General features: G+C 47.5%; 3 protein-coding genes across 5 annotated transcripts; all 3 read right to left on the bottom strand.

The window, feature by feature from the left end:
• Window positions 1–236: 236 nt before the first annotated feature.
• LOC123132396 (OVARIAN TUMOR DOMAIN-containing deubiquitinating enzyme 2) lies at window positions 237–4,080 on the bottom strand. 2 transcript variants are annotated; one of them, XM_044552179.1, is made up of 9 exons: window positions 3,954–4,080; window positions 3,044–3,139; window positions 2,901–2,946; window positions 2,076–2,184; window positions 1,437–1,528; window positions 1,298–1,360; window positions 1,090–1,208; window positions 604–679; window positions 237–510 (listed from the first exon to the last, which is right to left on the bottom strand). In XM_044552179.1, exons 2-9 carry the CDS (start codon window positions 3,106–3,108, stop codon window positions 454–456), a joined length of 627 nt encoding a protein of 208 aa, XP_044408114.1. In that variant the 5' UTR covers window positions 3,109–3,139; window positions 3,954–4,080; the 3' UTR covers window positions 237–453. The 2 variants fall into 2 exon arrangements, with proteins under 2 accessions (XP_044408114.1, XP_044408113.1); XM_044552178.1 differs by lacking the exon at window positions 3,954–4,080 and adding an exon at window positions 3,707–3,947.
• A 2,778-nt stretch (window positions 4,081–6,858) lies between these two features.
• On the bottom strand, window positions 6,859–10,335 carry LOC123132395 (pentatricopeptide repeat-containing protein At4g21065). Of its 2 annotated transcripts, XR_006464677.1 has the most exons (3): window positions 8,861–10,333; window positions 8,146–8,218; window positions 6,859–7,754 (listed from the first exon to the last, which is right to left on the bottom strand). XR_006464677.1 is itself a non-coding variant. In XM_044552177.1 (2 exons), exon 1 carries the CDS (start codon window positions 10,287–10,289, stop codon window positions 8,868–8,870), a length of 1,422 nt encoding a protein of 473 aa, XP_044408112.1. In that variant the 5' UTR covers window positions 10,290–10,335; the 3' UTR covers window positions 7,794–8,218; window positions 8,861–8,867. The 2 variants fall into 2 exon arrangements, 1 of the variants encoding a protein (XP_044408112.1); XM_044552177.1 differs by lacking the exon at window positions 6,859–7,754 and having other exon boundaries at window positions 7,794–8,218; window positions 8,861–10,335.
• Window positions 10,336–15,276: 4,941 nt separating this feature from the next.
• Window positions 15,277–15,912, bottom strand: LOC123129526 (agamous-like MADS-box protein AGL29). The gene has a single exon (XM_044549659.1). The coding sequence runs from the start codon at window positions 15,910–15,912 to the stop codon at window positions 15,277–15,279; it is 636 nt and encodes a 211-aa protein (XP_044405594.1).
• Between the last annotated feature and the right edge of the window lie 1,803 nt (window positions 15,913–17,715).

The raw sequence follows: 17,715 nt of genomic DNA, 5'->3' as shown, positions 1-17,715 counted from the left end.
CTTCCTATGATTTTCCTATTCCTATGATATTCCTACCTTATAAATCAAAGAAGGCCTCAATGAAAAAAATCCTATCGTATGAATCAAGTGACATCTCTTTTCCTATAGGAAGTGAGATGCATGCCACCTCACTTTCTATAATTTTTCTATTCCTATGATATTCCTACCCTATAAACCAAAGAAGGCCTTATCATGTGGAGCCACTTGAACGACCAAAAAAAAAGAACAAGATCACAACAGATTACTAGATACATTGATCACTGGATCTTCAATTCTTCAAGTTAGCAGTCAATATGAACATCAAAATCAATATCCAAACTGGAGCTTATGAAATTTACTCTGTAACAAATTAATATTTTGCAATAGTACCATATCAGGCCGAAGAAGAAAACAATTGCAACAAATGAGTGTACAACAACAGCGGAAGAAGAAGAACTAGTATATCTTCTACGGTCATTTGTATTCTTGGAAATTGACATGGCCGGTGGCTTGTGCGTGTTCCACAGCTTCCTGCAACGTTTAAGGGCTTTCAATATCCCTATAAAATAGGTTTCCCCACAGATTGATAGAAATATTGTGCGGTTAAGGCATTGAGAGTCTCACCTTTTGACCAATGACACCAATTTGGCACACGCCGCAGCGCAATGTAAAGTTTGCGGTGTCTGTGTAGCTCCTCTTCCTACAAATTGCATGCCCAACCAAAGTCAGTAACATTTCTACCAAAATATTATCTTGGTTTATAGTCAGCTGACAGATTACAGCTGCTTTCTGACAATCTCGAGACCAGATGGGTAAGCTAAAACGACTACTCGTGATCATGCTGACAGATTTAAAAAAGGACGAAAGCTATTTAGCACCACATTAATTACAGAACAGGTCACGAGCATTTATTTTTAATTATTATCAGTGCAAATTTTACATCGTGTTACAACACCTTCCATATGCATTACTCATTAGAATGTTCAGTTCAATTGCTGACCATTGACCATTAGCCACAATCAATGTTTGAAGAGTTAAAAATATAAATGTTACATGCTGAAATAAGCATTATGGTTCGGAACACTTAAGTGATAATAGACAAATACATACCTATGTGCCTCCTTTGCTAAGTTCAGAGCAAGGCCTTCTACTGGACCAATTGAGCGGTTCTGGTCAACAACGTAGATGGTCTGATCAAATTCTTCTGGTGCCCCTTCAGCTGGAGACGTCTGAATTTTTGTTGATAAAAACAGATAAAATTAGTTAATACCGCATTGTGTCGTTTTCAATCGTGTGAGTTGCTATCACAAAAACTTACTGCTAAAGCATCGTAATGCAACCCATCATAAATGAGCATTGCCCTCTCATTGTAGTTCTTCCCCTGTATCAGCGGATGTAAAGCTAAGAACTAGCAAAAGATTCTGAACAAACAGAAGTAAACATATAGAGCCACCGACCTGACCATACAGATCACATCGTGTTGTCTGGATGTCATATGCAGCAATTTCACGCCCATAATATTCTGACAGAATTGAAAGTTCTATGGCACCTTTACAACGAAAAAAAAAGGTGAATTAGTGAACTAAGCAGCAGCACACACTGACATCTAATGAAAACCGCCATCAAAGAAAAACTTATATGAAAATTAGTGTTTATGCCTGTAACAGATGTAGAACAGATACACCTCCACTGACCAACTGGAGTGCGTCATGTTACAAGTGGTTGCTTTGCACCACAAGAACAAGAACATATGAAATATGAACTAATACTACTACCTCCATAACTAAATGACTGAACTGCAAAAACATCTTATATTTAGTTACGGGGGTAGTAGTATATTACTAATGGAGGCTTATAGTTTTATGGTAGAGATGCCTAACGAGGAATGCTGAGTTCTTGAGTCATGGCAATTTTCTTAGGATAAGGTCCCGATATTATGTTTTTCTCTTGGGGCAAAGAGGATGTCTAATGCAAATTCTGGGACATGATATGACTGCATCGCTACCAGTCTTCAAACAAAATTGTACATGAGCATTTCAAACTAAGTAGTTTCATCATCGATATTGCTGCACATGAATCATAGCACTGAAACTCACCTCCCCACTTATCAGGGTCCATAATCCAAGCACAATATGCTTCATTTGGTTTCCCAAGAAATGCTTCGTTGTACTTTTCAGGATCACTTGCAACCGCTGCTGCTATGACCTTCAAGCAAACGGGGAATAAAAAGTAGCAAAGTCAGCACTGTAAGTTTAGAAAGGTAAGCAAAAATGAGATGACACGTACAGTCCAACAATTTGTAAATAACAGTTTCTAGCTAAAAGGAACATCATGGTGTACAAAATAATGTTTTATTGCTTCATTTATCTGACCTACGCTAATGTAATCTTCAATCGTGTTAGTTTTTGTTCTCTACAGATAGATTGTACAGGCAGAACACGTCTAGGTTATTTACACACATGATTTGAAGGACAGAATATCGTGGAAGTATTTCAAGGACTTTGATGTTTTGAAGCTGCTGGTATGTGAATGATGCACAATTACTTCCGCATTGGAGGACTGAAGCTTATCATTCTAAAATCGTTTAGGGTACTTGATAAGCATGCTATGCTCTTTCTACTGTACATTAAATGTGTTGTGGTCTCAATTTTCTGTCAAAAACCAGTAGTGTGATGACTTGCAACTGCATTGATTGGAACAGCTTTTCTGGATGAGATGGTCTCATGCCGTTTTGACGACAATACCGAAATATCTTAAGAGTCATATATGAGTTGCTGGATGTTAATTGAACTGATATAAGATAAAATTCTTCTAGAACTTATATAATGACATATTTTGATCAACTGATGCGATAATGTTCAGTTGGCTCTGACAACACAGCAGTTGTGCCAAATTGCCAAACAGACATCAGAATCAATTACCTGCCTGAGCTCAGAAGCCTTATTTTTGTTATGCTCCATCACATAACTGCACCAAGAGAGGTGTTGAGAAGCACAGTCAGCGACGGCATCATCTGCGAAATCGTTTCCTTACTAGTGCAGCATATACAGGTGCAGAATCATACCCGACGGCATTGAAGAGGCAACTGTTGTCCGAAGGGATCACTCTCCTCACAACAACGCCATCCATTTCCACGCAGCCAGGAAACACGTCTGAATCACTGAAACGGTGAACAAAGATTCAGAACCGCGCTCAAATAGGACTGGTACTGCACACATCCCAATCGACATTTTCCACTTGGAATTAGACGTCAGATTGAAAAATAACGGAAAAATAACAGCGAATACATAGTAATACACATTACTACTGGAGACAGTGTGCATTTTCACTTGGAACAGGGAGAAGATGCCCAGGTTGACATCGTGACGTAACAACTAACGACAGCAGGTACCGCGGACGCGTGATCTGCTAATTCGAACCGCGCGTAATGGCGAGGTACCACGCCCGAACGGCACCTCCTACCGGCTCGGCGGCGCTATAACGAGGCAAACGAGACGGTACACCATAACCAGGCAATCCACCCACTCGCCAACTACCACCAAGAAACGGCCAATCGAACCAATCCCGCACTATCAGGTGGCATGGCAGGCAAGAGGCGTCAAGGGATTCGGGCGCTCGCGAGCTACGGCGAAGGAGAAGCAAGCAGGCGGAATCACGCGCGCGCGCACACACACACACGCACACAAACCTCGCGAGGAGCGCTGGCGGGAGACGAACATGTACGTACCGGGAGGCAGGGCGAGGGATTCCGCTCAGGCGCGTGGCCGGGCGGCCTTCCGGTGAGGTGGTGGAGGAGGAGGAGGAGGAGTCGGCGGCGGCTGCGTCGGAATCGACGGAGAGCTCTGAATTGGGGGAGGGGTAAGAGAAGAGGAGCGCGGGGGATGGGGATGCAGGTGCAGGGGAGGGAGATGTATGAAAACGGGCGAGGGGCGGAATGGGAAAGAGAAAGAAGGCGACGGGAGGAAGCAAGGAACCTGATCTGGAGGGAGGGAGCGGGAGGCAAGTTGGGCGGATCTGGCACGCCTCTGCTTTCGGTTTTGGCTTTCGCTCCTGGGGCTTGGCTGCGGTGGCCGAGCGGAGCTCCCCGGTCCAGGTGTCCTGCCTGGCTCCAGGCGGCCTACTTTGCCTGAAATGTTATCGGCTGCAAGGCACTTCTTTTTGAGGAGAGAGAGAATCGGGTGCAAGGGACTTGAGAAACTGGCCCACCGGGAGAAAAACGTCATCCTCCAGCCATGCGTTTCGCTAATGGGGGAACTTCGTTTAGGAAGCGTGGCGAGCTTGATTAACCAACCAATTGCCACATGGAGTAGGTACCATACCCGTATCAGGTGACTGCAAAAGCCAGACAACGCTAGACTCTACAGATAGGATTGACACTCTTTGAGCAAGATTTTTCTTCTTCTTCTTCTTCTTCTTCTTCTTCTTCTTCTTCTTCTTCTTCTTCTTCTTCTTCTTCTTCTTCTTCTTCTTCTTCAGAACAGCTTCGAGCTCTCAATACGCGTTTGGTAGGCTGCATACAGCCCAATCAGACCCGAGCGAGATGAATTTGGGTCGTATGGTTCCGTGCAAGCAGGCCTGACTCGCATCGACACGAAACTTAAAGCAGCCCAGAGCCTGGTTCACTGGAAACGCTTGAATCGGCCGTTTCCAGCGAGCCATGCTAAGTCGGGCGCAAAAGGAAGACGCGGCGTAAAGCGCGGTGCAGGGAGGATCCAGTCGGAGATGGCAGGAGGGGGGAATCGGCGAAGGCGGGATGGCGCGAAATATACCCTTACCACCCCTTTTACTCGCTCACCCATGGCAAGTCCTCCTCTGTTATTGGCACCGGCGGCGTCGACGAATCAGATATACGGCTGCGACGACGGCAACGTCGATGGCGAGAGCAACACTCCCCGACAGCAGCAGCCGCTTCTCCCCTTCTTCTTTGACTCCGTCCGGCCATCCTCGTCTCGGCATGCCTCCCCCAACCCCGAAACTGGTGAGCTACCCCTCCCCCCCTTCTCTGTTAGGTCGTTTGGTAGGAGCATTTAGGGTCGATTGCACCATTGCTGACCACACCATGAATGTCGCTTAGGTTGTGGATGAACAGACGAAGCTTTTAGTTCAAGCAGCAGCGCTGATAGTTATGGTTCAGGCTTGGATCTTGTTGGTTCATAGGAAAGTTGTTCGTCGGAATGACAAACCTCTCATCTGGTATGGTTCGATGTTAATCCGAAATTAAGAGAGGATAGTGAATCTGAACTGCATCTACGATTGCAACGATACAAAGGCTCTGTGAATGCTTCGAATGAAAATAGCACCTTTCGCCAGGCTTGTCCAGACGTTCAGGAGCAGGGGGCTACTAGAAGATAGCATCTACACCACTATGGAAGAGCAAGTAGCCATGTTCCTCCATGTTGCTGATCATAATCAGAGGTTCAGGGTTGTACACAACACCTTCGGAAGATCAATGGAGACTAGACCTGGCCATGGGCAGCCCGACCGGCCCGACCCGAAAAAGCCCGACCCGGCCCGGCCCGATGCTGCTCCCGGGCCGGGCTCGGGCCTAGATTTTGAGCCCGATGGCCTGGCCGGGCCGGGCCCGGGCCCGTCATTTTTGCCGTTATCTGAAGGGGCCCGGCCCGAGGCCCGAGGCCCGGCGGGCTTTTGCATGTTCGGGCCGGGCTTGGGCCCAAAAACTAGGCCCGATGGCCGGGCCGGGCCGGGCTCGGGCCCAGGTTTTTTGGCTCGAGCTTGGCTAGGCCCGGCCCGGTCCGAGGTTTGGCCAGGTATAATGGAGACCATCTCCAGATACTTCAAGCAAGTGTTGTATGCTGTTGGGGAGCTCAGAGGAGAGATGATCAGACCACCAACCGGTCGAACTCCTACCAAGATTCGCACTAGTCTAAGATGATATCCATACTTCAAGATGAGCACTTACAGTATGTAGTTCATGCCTTGATATGTTGTTATTGTTTTGTTGTGGCCATAACAACATCTTGTAATGCCATTCTAGGATTGCATTGGAGCAATGGATGATACTCATTTTACTGCCAGAGTGACGAGGTCACAAGCAACATCATATAGAGGAAGGAAGCACGACACAAATCAGAATGTGCGACTTTGATCTGAAGTTCACATATGTGTTGGCTTAGCCGTTTACAACCAAACAATGTGCTAACTAATTGTTCCTCCCATACATGAAACCTAATGCAGACAACTAAACTACATGCAGATGTTGATTTTTAGCATGTACTCCCTCCGTTCCAAATTACTTGTCGCAGAAATGGATGTATCTAGAACTAAAATACATCTAGATACATCTATATCTGTGACAAGTAATTTGGAACGGAGGGAGTATTTACCAAACCAGACCGAACCGAGACAAGTATGTAAGATGCTCTAAAACAAAGATGTGAACCAAACGCATCCTCGGTATTTTGCCAAAGACAGAAAGAGTCTCCAAAAAGGAACATGCCTCCTAGCCAGCCCAAGAGCCACCATTGGCACTACTGTTTGAATACAGGAACAGGTCCCATAAAAAAAATACAGGAACAGGATGGACAGAGCCCATTGGTTTTGCCCACCGCCGCCAGAGCAGGCAGCTGATGGCACCTTTATCCGGTTGTTTCTCTATTCCTTGTCCCTACCCCCAACAACTTGCCTGCAGCTTAGTATGCACGCACATGGATATGGCTGATACGAATAAACTAAAGATCTAATCCACATTTCGGCAATGGATATAACACCACCACGCAAGAAAAGGATAACTCAGCATCCATCATTTCGTCAAAATATTTAGTATGTTATGGTGTCCAAGCAAGATGCCCACAAGTTGCCACCGGAGCACAGTAGCAGTAGCATTCAAGTGGGCGGTGCCAGAGTTCACACACACACTAGTTTGACTTGGTCCATATAGATTTTCCGCAAAGTCAAACTTTACAAATTTTGATCAAGTTTAAATAAAAAACTATTTATATCTACAACATCAAATATATACAATACGAAATTACGTCTTGTGATGTATCTAATGATATGTATTTGGTATTCTAGATGTACATTATTTTCTCTATAAATTTGGTCAAAATTAATAAAGTTTGACTTCTTAAAATATCTATATGCACTACATTATGAAACGGAGGGAGTACCTTCTTCCTGGTTTAAAAGGCCCACGCATATACCTAGATCAACGATTTGAGCAATGTTTATATATCACAAAAATATACCGTTAGCGACTTCACATGTGACATTTTTTTAATGATATAGCTTTGGTAATATACAATTTGTATTACACTGGCCGAATTGCCGATCTAGGGATGCGTGTGGGTTTAAACCGGAAAGGAGGGAGTAACATGCTCACGGGCCTCTGATGGCATACTTCTCCAGCTCAGTTCAGGAACATGAATTCTTTTACCGGAAGGACAAGTTCTGGGCGTCCTTGTGTTGTTAACGAAGAAGCTCGAAGTTACAGCACACGCATGAGCCCTGGCCCTGGCCACACATTTCGATCCCCAGCCAGGCGATTTGTAAGGCAGTTTAAGTACAATGCATTTGACTGGTTCAGCCTCAGGCTTTCTCCGTGAAAATGCTGCAAGAAGGCATCACGCCTGGGTGTATGAGTGCATGGTGTGTATTTGTTCGGATGGAAACGGTGAATAAGATGGTATACTTTGTCTTATCTCCTAAATGATAAGGGGGAGTTGGTGAGGGGAAGAAGTTTGCGTATGAAGTTTAGTGTTTCTGTGCGCGCTATGGAAAGCTAATCTGCGAAATATGCTGCCGAGAGACCTCATCTCCTGTTAGATAAAGCAAACAGAAGTTCAGTCGGTCAATGTGCTTATGATTCCACAGGTATAATATGCTCGCTACTTAATACTCAATAGTAAAAGCCACAACAATTTCAACACAGTAACAAAATGGGTGACACGCTGGAATCTCGGAGGGAGTACTTTTTTTTGACATAATACGCTGATATCTACTCCCTCCGTTCCTAAATATTTGTCTTTCTAGAGATTTCAACAAGTGACTACATACGAAGCAAAATGAGTGAATCCACACTCTAAAATATGTCTATATACATCCGTATGTGGTAGTCCATTTAAAATCTCTAAAAAGACAAATATTTAGGAACGGGGGAGTACTTCATAAGCTGCCTTGTCGTAAAAGTAATTGATGAGACTTCCTTACCAGTTCGCATGAAAATCAGCCATTTTGCCAGTCAAGGTTAACAGTGACAACAAAGTGGATTTCTCTCTAAAAGCTGCATTTGAGAAGAATACAAAAACGAAAGATCAGCTAACCAAGATTCGAAAATCAATAATGACTGGCATGATAATAAAAAATTCTCATGGGAATCTAAAGCAGAGAATATGAAATATTTGATAGACTAAATAATATTAACTCTAAAGTACAAGTGGAAACATGTGAAAATCAAACCCCATATGAGGACATAATATTTAGTGGAATATAGGATTTACAAGGTCCTACTAGCCCTAACTGATGCTCATCAAGAAAGGAGAGTATGCACATAAGTCAAGTTTTGGAGCACAAGAATGTATGTCTTGCTACATAACAGAAGTATAGGCAAATGTGTCATTCAAACTTACTCTGTCAAAAAAACGATATTGTCATTCTTATTGCCAGCACAAGAATGTATGTCTTGCTACATAACAGAAGTTTTGGAGCACAAGAATGTATGTCTAGCCCTAAATATTGATCTCTATCCAGCAATCAACATGCTCAAAATCTAGTTTCTAGAAGAGTAGTGGCATGTACTCCATCCCAAAAATAAGTGTCTCAACTTGAAACAAGCAACGTTTGATAAGATTACTATGCATTTATGCGACGACTTCCTAATCCATACAATGACAAGAGCAACTCAATTGAAAATGGGTACACTCACCTCCAAATCACAAACTCATGAAAGGAACTTCTGATGCCACCGAACTCTGACCAGGTGGCTTTCTGGGTATGGTACCATTTCTTATCTTCCTTCTAATGGAATCAACTTCATGCCATAAGTTCTGGTTAGCGTAGATGTTGGACAGAAGCACACCAGCACCTCCTTTATAGGAGCAAACAGAATCAATCTTCTGGAGAACTAGTTCCCCAATCTCCAGTTCATTATTGACACTGCATGCACTCAGCAATGCTCCAAGAATTGCCAAGTTTGGCTCAAAAGGCATGCTATCAATAAGCTCATAAGCACGTGAAAGAAGTCCTGCCCTGCTGAAAAGATCCACCATGCAACCATAGTGCTTAATATCTGGGGTGACCTTGTACTCACTCGCCATGGAATTGAAGATTGATATCCCCTCATCCACCAGTCCAGCATGGCTACAAGCAGACAGAACCACGATGAAGGTGGTTGAGTCCGGCAGTACTCCCACCTCGCGCATGCTTAAAAACAAAGCAACCGCTTCTTTGCCATGTCCATGAGAAGCCAACCCTGAAATCATCGTTGTCCATGAAAGTAGGTCCTTCTCATGCATGAAATCAAACAGAGCACGAGCTGACTCTATGCTACCACACTTTCCATACATATCCATCAGTGCATTCGTCAGAATCAAATCGCCTCGCAACCCCACCTTCTCCACATAGCCGTGCAGCCCCTTAGCATACTCCAGGGAGCCAAGACTGGCATACGCAGAAGCAACCGACACCAACGTTGCTACATTAGGCCTTGTAACCTCCTCACCGCCTCTCATCTCCTTAAAGACCTCAGCAGCTCGAAGGTGCATTCCAGAGTCCACATAACCAGAGACCATGCCGGTCCATGCAACCACATCCCTCGCCTGCATTTCATCGAACACCCTGCCGGCGGAAACAGCCAAGCCACACCCAAAGTACATGTTCATCAGCGCCGTCTGCGTGAAGATGTGGGAGCTGTAACCAAGACGGACGCTCTTCCCGTGCAGGGACTGTCCCAGTGCCATGTCACTGCCGGAACAGGCATGGATCAAGAAGGGGAGGGTGTAGTTATCCGTGGGAACGCCCCGGCGGCGCATTTGTTCGAACAGGCGGAGGGTGAGGCCTGGAGGCGACGCGCGTATGAGCGAGTTGAAGGAGAAGGGCGAGAGGGAAGAGGCTGGAAGGTGGGAGAGGAGGAGGAGGGAGAATGTGAGGGAGAGGCGCGAGGAGGCGAGGATGAGGCGGGAGGCGACGAAGGGGTTGCCGGCGAGGCCGGAAACGAGGCAGTGGGAGAGGACGGGTAGGAGGGCGCAGAGGGACACCGGGGGAAGGAGGAGCGGGAGAAGGCGGCGGTGGCGTCGGAAGAGGGCGTTCGCCGCCGCCCATGCCGGAAGGGGAGGAGAAGACGACGGCGGGGCCATGTAAACGAGAGTCCGGAAGGCATATCCTTTTTTACGTAGTGTTGAGGGGAAAGCGTATATGCACACAAGAGAAAAAAATAGTACCATCCTGCTATCCCACCTTCCTCCTACTACTCGCCCTTCTCCTTCAACAGTTTAACTCACCGAGGTTATCACAAAGCGGTTCCAACTTTTCTCTCACCGACTGTTCTGCACAGGCGATCGTGAGGCGATCTTCTCTGCCTCCTTCCTTCGCCTGTGTGGTTGCGGGTCCTCGGCCCCTTCGGCTACCGCTCCTGCGGCCCGAGGGGCCGGGGACCCCCTCCCCCCCCTCCCCGGCGACTTCGCTTCGACGACAAGATAGGATAGACTTAGTTTTTCTCGGAGGTGTTGCATTTGTGGTGGAATCAAAGCCACGCCGGAATAGAGATGGCTCTACTTCTTTCCCACCCTGGTGATGCCTCGATCAGCAACGCCCGGAAGCAGGTAGCCTTTGTCTCGTCGGATTTTTGGTTTTGACGATGTTAGGTTGTGGTGGATGGTGCTTGGCGTCTTCTTGGACGACATCGTCGGCTGGTCCAGAGTATGAGAGTGTCTTGGAGTGTGGTGTGTGAATGGCGGCTTGCAGCGGCGCTCTTCTTCTCCGATCACGTTGGATGAAGACGACATCATCAAGATCTGGCAGACTTGGGGATGATCCCCGACCGACATGCCACAAAGACTCGCTTCCCTCGTCACCGACGGACTGTTTAATCGGTTCCCAATGCAGTGTGGTCTGCAATGAAATTATTCCATATCTGGATGTGGAGGCTACTGTAGGGGAACGTAGTAATTTCAAAAAAATTCCTATGTACTCGCAAGATCTATCATGGTGATGCATAGCAACGAGAAGGGAAAAGTGTTGTCCACGTACCCTCGTAGACCGTAAGCGGAGGCGTTATGACAACACGATTGATGTAGTCGTGCGTCTTCACGATCCGACCGATCCTAGTACCGAAAGTACGGCACCTCCGCGATCCGCACACGTTCGGCTCGGTGACGTCCTACGAACTCTCGATCCAGCTGAGTGTCGAGGAAGAGCTTCGTCAGCACGACGGCGTGATAACGGTGATGATGAAGCTACCGGCGCAGGGCTTCGCCTAAGCACTACGACGATATGACTGAGGTGGATTATGATGGAGGGGGGCACCGCACACGGCTGAAAACAATCAACTTGTGTGTTCTAGGGTGCCCCATGCCCTCGTATATAAAGGAGCAAGGGGGAGGCCGGCCGACCCTAGGGCGTGCCAAGGAGGGGAGGTGTCCTCCTCCTAGTAGGAGTAGGACTCCCTTTTTCCTAGTCCAACTAGGAGGGGAAGGGGAAGGAAGGAAGGGAGAGGAAGAGGAGAAGGAAAGGGGGGGGGCGCCCCCCTCCCTTGTCCAATTCGGACACCCTATAGGGAGGGGGCGTGGCTGCCCCTTGTGGGCTGCCTCCCCTCTTCCCTATGGCCCATGAAGGCCAAACTTTCCCGGTGGGGGGGGGTCCGGTAACCCTCCGGCACTCTGGTTTCCTCCGAAATCATCCGGAACACTTTCGGTGTTCGAATATAGCCGTCCAATATATCAATCTTTATGTATCGACCATTTTGAGACTCCTCGTCATGTCCGTGATCATATCCGGGACTCCGAACTACCTTCGGTACATCAAAACACATAAACTCATAATACCGATCGTCACCGAACGTTAAGCGTGCAGACCCTACGAGTTCGAGAACTATGTAGACATGACCGAGACACGTCTCCGGTCAATAACCAATAGCGGAACCTGGATGTTCATATTGGCTCCCACATATTCTACGAAGATCTTTATCGGTCAAACCGCATAACGATATACGTTGTTCCCTTTGTCATCGGTATGTTACTTACCCGAGATTCGATCATCGGTATCTCAATACCTAGTTCAAACTCGTTACTGGCAAGTCTATTTACTCGTTCCGTAATGCATCATCCCGTAACTAGCTCATTAGTCACATTGCTTGCAAGGCTTATAGTGATGTGCATTACCGAGAGGGCCTAGAGATACCTCTCAGATACTCGGAGTGACAAATCCTAATCTCGATCTATGCCAACTCAACAAACACCATCGGAGACACCTGTAGAGCATCTTTATAGTCACCCAGTTACGTTGTGACGTTTGATAGCACACTAAGTATTTCTCCGGTATTCGGGAGTTGCATGATCTCATAGTCATAGGAACATGTATAAGTTATGGAGAAAACAATAGCAGTAAACTAAACGATCATCGTGCTAAGCTAACGGATGGGTCAAGTCAATCACATCATTCTCTAATGATGTGATCCCGTTAATCAAATGACAACTCATGTCTATGGTTAGGAAACATAACCATCATTGATTCAACAAGCTAGTCAAGTAGAGGCATACTAGTGACACCCTGTTTGTCTATGTATTCACACATGTACTAAGCTTCCGGTTAATACAAGTCTAGCATGAATAATAAATATTTATCATGATATAAGGAAATATAAATAACAACTTTATTATTGCCTCTAGGGCATATTTCCTTCAGCTACTTGTGTTTTTCTCTGACAGCACCATGGTGACAGCGGTGATCAACGTCGGGTGATGATTAGGTTGGGCATATGGATCTCCTAAAGTTGTATTTTTTTTTGAAGTCCTTTGTGCAAATCTCTAGGACACTAGGCACTCTGTTTGTCTCATGGCGTGACCACATATGTACTAATTATAATTTGTTTGTTTAATGGACAATGTGGTAATTCCTCAGCAACAAAAACTCACCCAGGTTGTGCTGCATTTTTTGGATGGGCAATGGGAATTGGATTGGCCAAGATCAATTCTAGTACATCTTGGGAATTAGACTGTACAGGTACTTCGCGAATCATTGTCTGAATCTTGCAATATTCTAAGCGTCGTTGTGCTGGCTTGTCGGGGATCATGGAGATTCACAGGGATTTGGGGGAGGCGGAGAGGGAGAGGAAAAGGCAAGACCGCAGGAGAAGAAAGTGACTAGCTCATGTGAAGACTGAAGAGTGGGACTCTGGCATTTTTGTTTTCGGGAAGGAGCAGTGCTATGTGGACGACAAATATTTGGACGTTCTGTCGACGATGATTACATCCAGCGGCGGAATCTTGTCCAAAGCCGAACAACAGCCGCTGGATTCTTTAGTCGTGCACAAATCGTCTAGAGTTTGTCGTGCATGGAGCAGTTTCGTTTGGGAAAAGGTGATGCGTGAGAACAGGATATGGACACCAAAACCAAAAGGTTTTCTGATGCCCCATGCTTCATCGGGAATAGAATAATCTTCTATGCTTACATACATGATTTATTTGCCTTACATACACGAGTTTTCTGCAATGCTATATCAATGGACCGGGCATATATACAAATGTAAAGATCACTCCACACAATATCTAGTAGAAGTGTGAGGGAAAAAAATCTGACCACAGGGGAGACATGGCCCCAGCTCACCCCCGGCCAGCTCTGTCTCTGCTTCAACTCACTCATCTTTCGCCTCAAACTCTTGCCCCCATGTTTGTTTGACCAAATATGGTCGCCTAGTGTTTTTATAAACATATTCACCTTCTTGATTGGTGTTTTTTGACAGAAAGATTGTAAGGGAACCCCCTACAGTATAATTGATGCAATCCAAATTGCAAGTATCATGCCTTGAATCTGGGTGGGTGGGAAGGCATCAACCCCTTCCCACCACTAGGCTATGCCTTAGTTTGCAAGGATGTGCCTTCTTGATTGGTGTTCATTCTGATAACGTGCAAGGATGTGCCATGTGTCCTTTTGATTTTATTGCGGGAGAAGGAAAAAATGTTATCAAAAATATAAAATAGTGATAATATTAATTACAATTATAAGTTATTATGTTTTTACAACCTCGTAAATAAAGCGTTTTCAAGGCAATTTTATCATTAGAAACCTTTATGATAGCATCCGCCTACCCTATCAATTGTTAGGTACTCTCCCACCTTCCCGCCTCTTCGATATCGTTCCATTCAATCCACACATGAGGCATTCTTTTGGACTCATACATCCTTTGTCCATGCATATTTTGACATCACGAACAATGACAATATTATTTTACAGTTATCAAGCATCAAGTTTTTTTGGAGTCACATATAAATTGTTTTCAAGGCAATTTTATCGTCAAAAAACAATATGATTTCGTTTTGATGAGTGCCCCCCCCCCCCCTCTATCTGGTTAGCATCCAACTTCTCTTTTAAAGTTTGATGAGCATCCAACTTCTCTTTTAGAGTTTGATGAGCATCCAACCGTGACAAACCTAAACATAATGAACACTTCATAAGTCATGTGAACATATTGATAGTGTATCATTATTATGATGTATGTACACATATTTGCCATAATAGACCTAAGGCTCAATCAAATTATTATTCACCATCAAGTGAAACACTAACCCTAATTAACATTTCGACATAAACTTGATTAAAATCATTGAACGTAAAGTAAGCCACCTCAGTAATCTATGCAAAGAAGCTTCAAAAAAAAAGTAATCTATGCAAAGAAGTTGCACGTTGTCCCATAAACCCCTTCCATTTCGTAGAAGGCTCCATGGCCATGGCCAACGCCTTGATCGGTTTGGTTGTAGCCATAGCCAGTGCTAAGGTTATTGTAGCCATAGCCCGTGCCAAGGTTATTGTAGCCGTAGCCATGATTGAAAGGCAGAGATAGAGGTGGCGGCGGTGGCGGCATCGTCGGTGTAAGCGCATAGCTGACGTTACCGCCCATCAACGTCATCGTCGTGTCTACGGAGACGTCATTGCCGCCGCCGCCAGGGCCGTCACCAGTGAACGGGCCGGAGCCGCCGAGGTAGTGGAAGAGGCTGCTGGCGTCGCTGCCCGTCAGCCTCATCGTCGTCGCATCCATGGCCACCTCTTGGCTGCGGGTGCCGTCGGCGGGGAAGGTGCCGGAGCCATGGTAGTCCAAGAGGTTATTGCTGTAGCCGCCGCCCGTCAGCTTCATCGTGGTGTCCATGGCCATCTCTTCATGACCGCCGGCGGACGGGTCACCCGTGTACGACGAGCCGGGGCCGAGGTCTGCTGCATCATGGCGTCCTGGGCGAAGATCTCGTGCGCGCGCATCGCGGCCTCCGCCTGGACCCTCTCGAGCGCGTTGAGCGCGGCCTCGAGCTCCGGCAGCTCCCAGTGACGCATGTCGCCGTCGATCCAGACGCCGGCGGCGCGCACCTCCGCCTGAAGCTCCTTGCCCCTGCGCGCCTCCGCGTCGCGGGCCTTGATCAGCTCCTCCTCCTGGCGGAGGAGCTCGCTCAGATCCGTCTGCTGGCTCGCCGCCACCGCCTCGGCCTCCACGTCGCCGGAGTACGAGAGGAGGAAGCGGTCGAGAACGGCGTCGACGGAGGTATGGCCGTAGGTGTAGGGCTTGCCGGCGGGGGAGAAGACGATGAGCGCCACCTGCGCGCCGCAGAGCACGGAGAGCTCGAAGGCCTTCTTGACGAGGCCCTTGCGGCGCTTGGAGAAGCAGACCTGCAGCCGGTTCGCGTCCTCGATGCACTCCACCGGGATCTTCTTGCGCCCCTGCGTCAGCTTCTTCATCCCCCCTTCGTCCCCGCCGCCCCTCTCCGCCGCCCTGACCATTCTCCACGACGCACGCCGGAGCGATCGGTCGATGGCGAGGGCGCGTTCGCGTGTATGGAGGGAGGCAGAGCCGTCGGTCTACGTGGCACGTGCAATGCAGAGGACGCCCCCACGTATATATAGGATTATAGGAGGTAGGAGGCCAGGGAAAGAAAGGAATGATTTTCACCAGAAAGGAAGGATCCCGACGACATTGTGATTGATTGACCGAGGCACAGATCGTGAGTTTTTCTGACTGATCTGTCAATCAGTAGAGAATGCTGGGTTGGATGATCAGGTTGTCGCGGCGGAGTTTCCATGTTCACGTCGAGAAATCGAATTCCTGGCCAACGGTCGGTCGCCTCGCCGGCGACACTGCGGCCGGGGCCGTCGGAGCGGGACCGGATTGCACGGTGCTTCCTCTCGTGGCGGGTAGGTGTAGCATCAGACGTCTCGTGCGCATGCAAACCGAATGCGATGGACACGTACGTGGTAGCAAACCGACGAGTGTACCGGTACCACTTAACGTGCAAAGTACGTTGCACGCGTCTCGCCGTTGGATGCGCTCGGTTTCCCGGTGAGAACAAGCACGCGATCCGGTCAGGGTGGACGGGCTAGAGACCTTGAGTACTCGAGCTAGGCGACTGGTTTGGTTTGGATCTGAATCACCGTTCATAGCTTGACCATGCAGAGAATTAATACAACAGTTTTGCTAAAAACCCACCACTGTTGGATCTTGATAGGAAATGCCTGTTTTGTATTATACTCCCTACGAAATTATATAAAAAGTGTTGATTTCGTCTTAAGAGCATCTCCAAAGGCCGCGCTACGCGCCGCGCGTAAAAAACTACTTTGCCGCGCGTCCTTCGTCTGGTTTTGCGCGGCCGGCAGCGCTGACCCCAACAGCCGCGCTAAAATACAGCGCGCGCTACTCCAGCAGCGCGCAAAAAATGCAGCGCATGCGACTCGCGGGGGCATTGCATATGTTGCATTTTGGACATAAAATGAATTTAAAACCTTTAAAATGCAATGAACATGACATATAAATTTCACACAAACAAGTTGATGAATAAAAGTTCATGCCCACAAGTTTAAAATCATGCCCACAAGTTCATCCAACCAAGTTCAAAATGCAAACCAAGTTCATGACACAAACGAAAGACACATCAAGCCTCGTCCTCGTCTTCGTCCTCATCTTCGGAAGACGATTCTTCCTCCTTCCAAGATGATTCTTCCTCCTCCTCCTCATCGCGCACCGCATCACGTGAAGCTCCTACGGTGTTGGCAAGATCTTCAACGGCATCTTCATGGAAATGTGTGTGAGGAGGCACACCGGAAGACATTACGCCCATCGCGGCCGGAGGTGCACCCATGCCTTCCATGAGAGAAGCAAAACTCATGCCTCCCATGGTGGCCATAGCGTCGGGGGGGGGGGGTGCTCCAAAGCCACCCATGTCTCCCATGGTCTCCATGGTAGCTCCAAAGCCACCCATGGCACCTAAGACACCCACGGTACCTCCGAAGCCACCTATGCCTCCCATGGCGCCAAAGCCACCGCCCCCATGGCGCCAAGGCCACCGCCCCCCATGGCGCCAAGGCCACCGCCACCCATTGCGTGAATCATGGCTCTTTTTTGGATCAAGACTTCTTCACGGGCAAGATTGACATACTCCTTTTGCACCTCATTGAGGATAGATGTGTCCAAGAAGAACAAGTGCTTCTCCCATTCCGACAATCTAGTTCGCTCCTCATTGCTCATCTTCCTCTCCTCCAAAGCCACCTTCCTCTCCTCAGCCGCCACCCTCCTCTCCTCGGCCGCGACAT

The sequence above is a fragment of the Triticum aestivum genome, chromosome 6A (genome assembly GCF_018294505.1).
Source record: "Triticum aestivum cultivar Chinese Spring chromosome 6A, IWGSC CS RefSeq v2.1, whole genome shotgun sequence".
Lineage (NCBI taxonomy): Eukaryota > Viridiplantae > Streptophyta > Magnoliopsida > Poales > Poaceae > Triticum > Triticum aestivum.
Note: the sequence above shows the minus strand (reverse complement) of the source record. Positions and strands in the feature narration are given on the sequence as shown.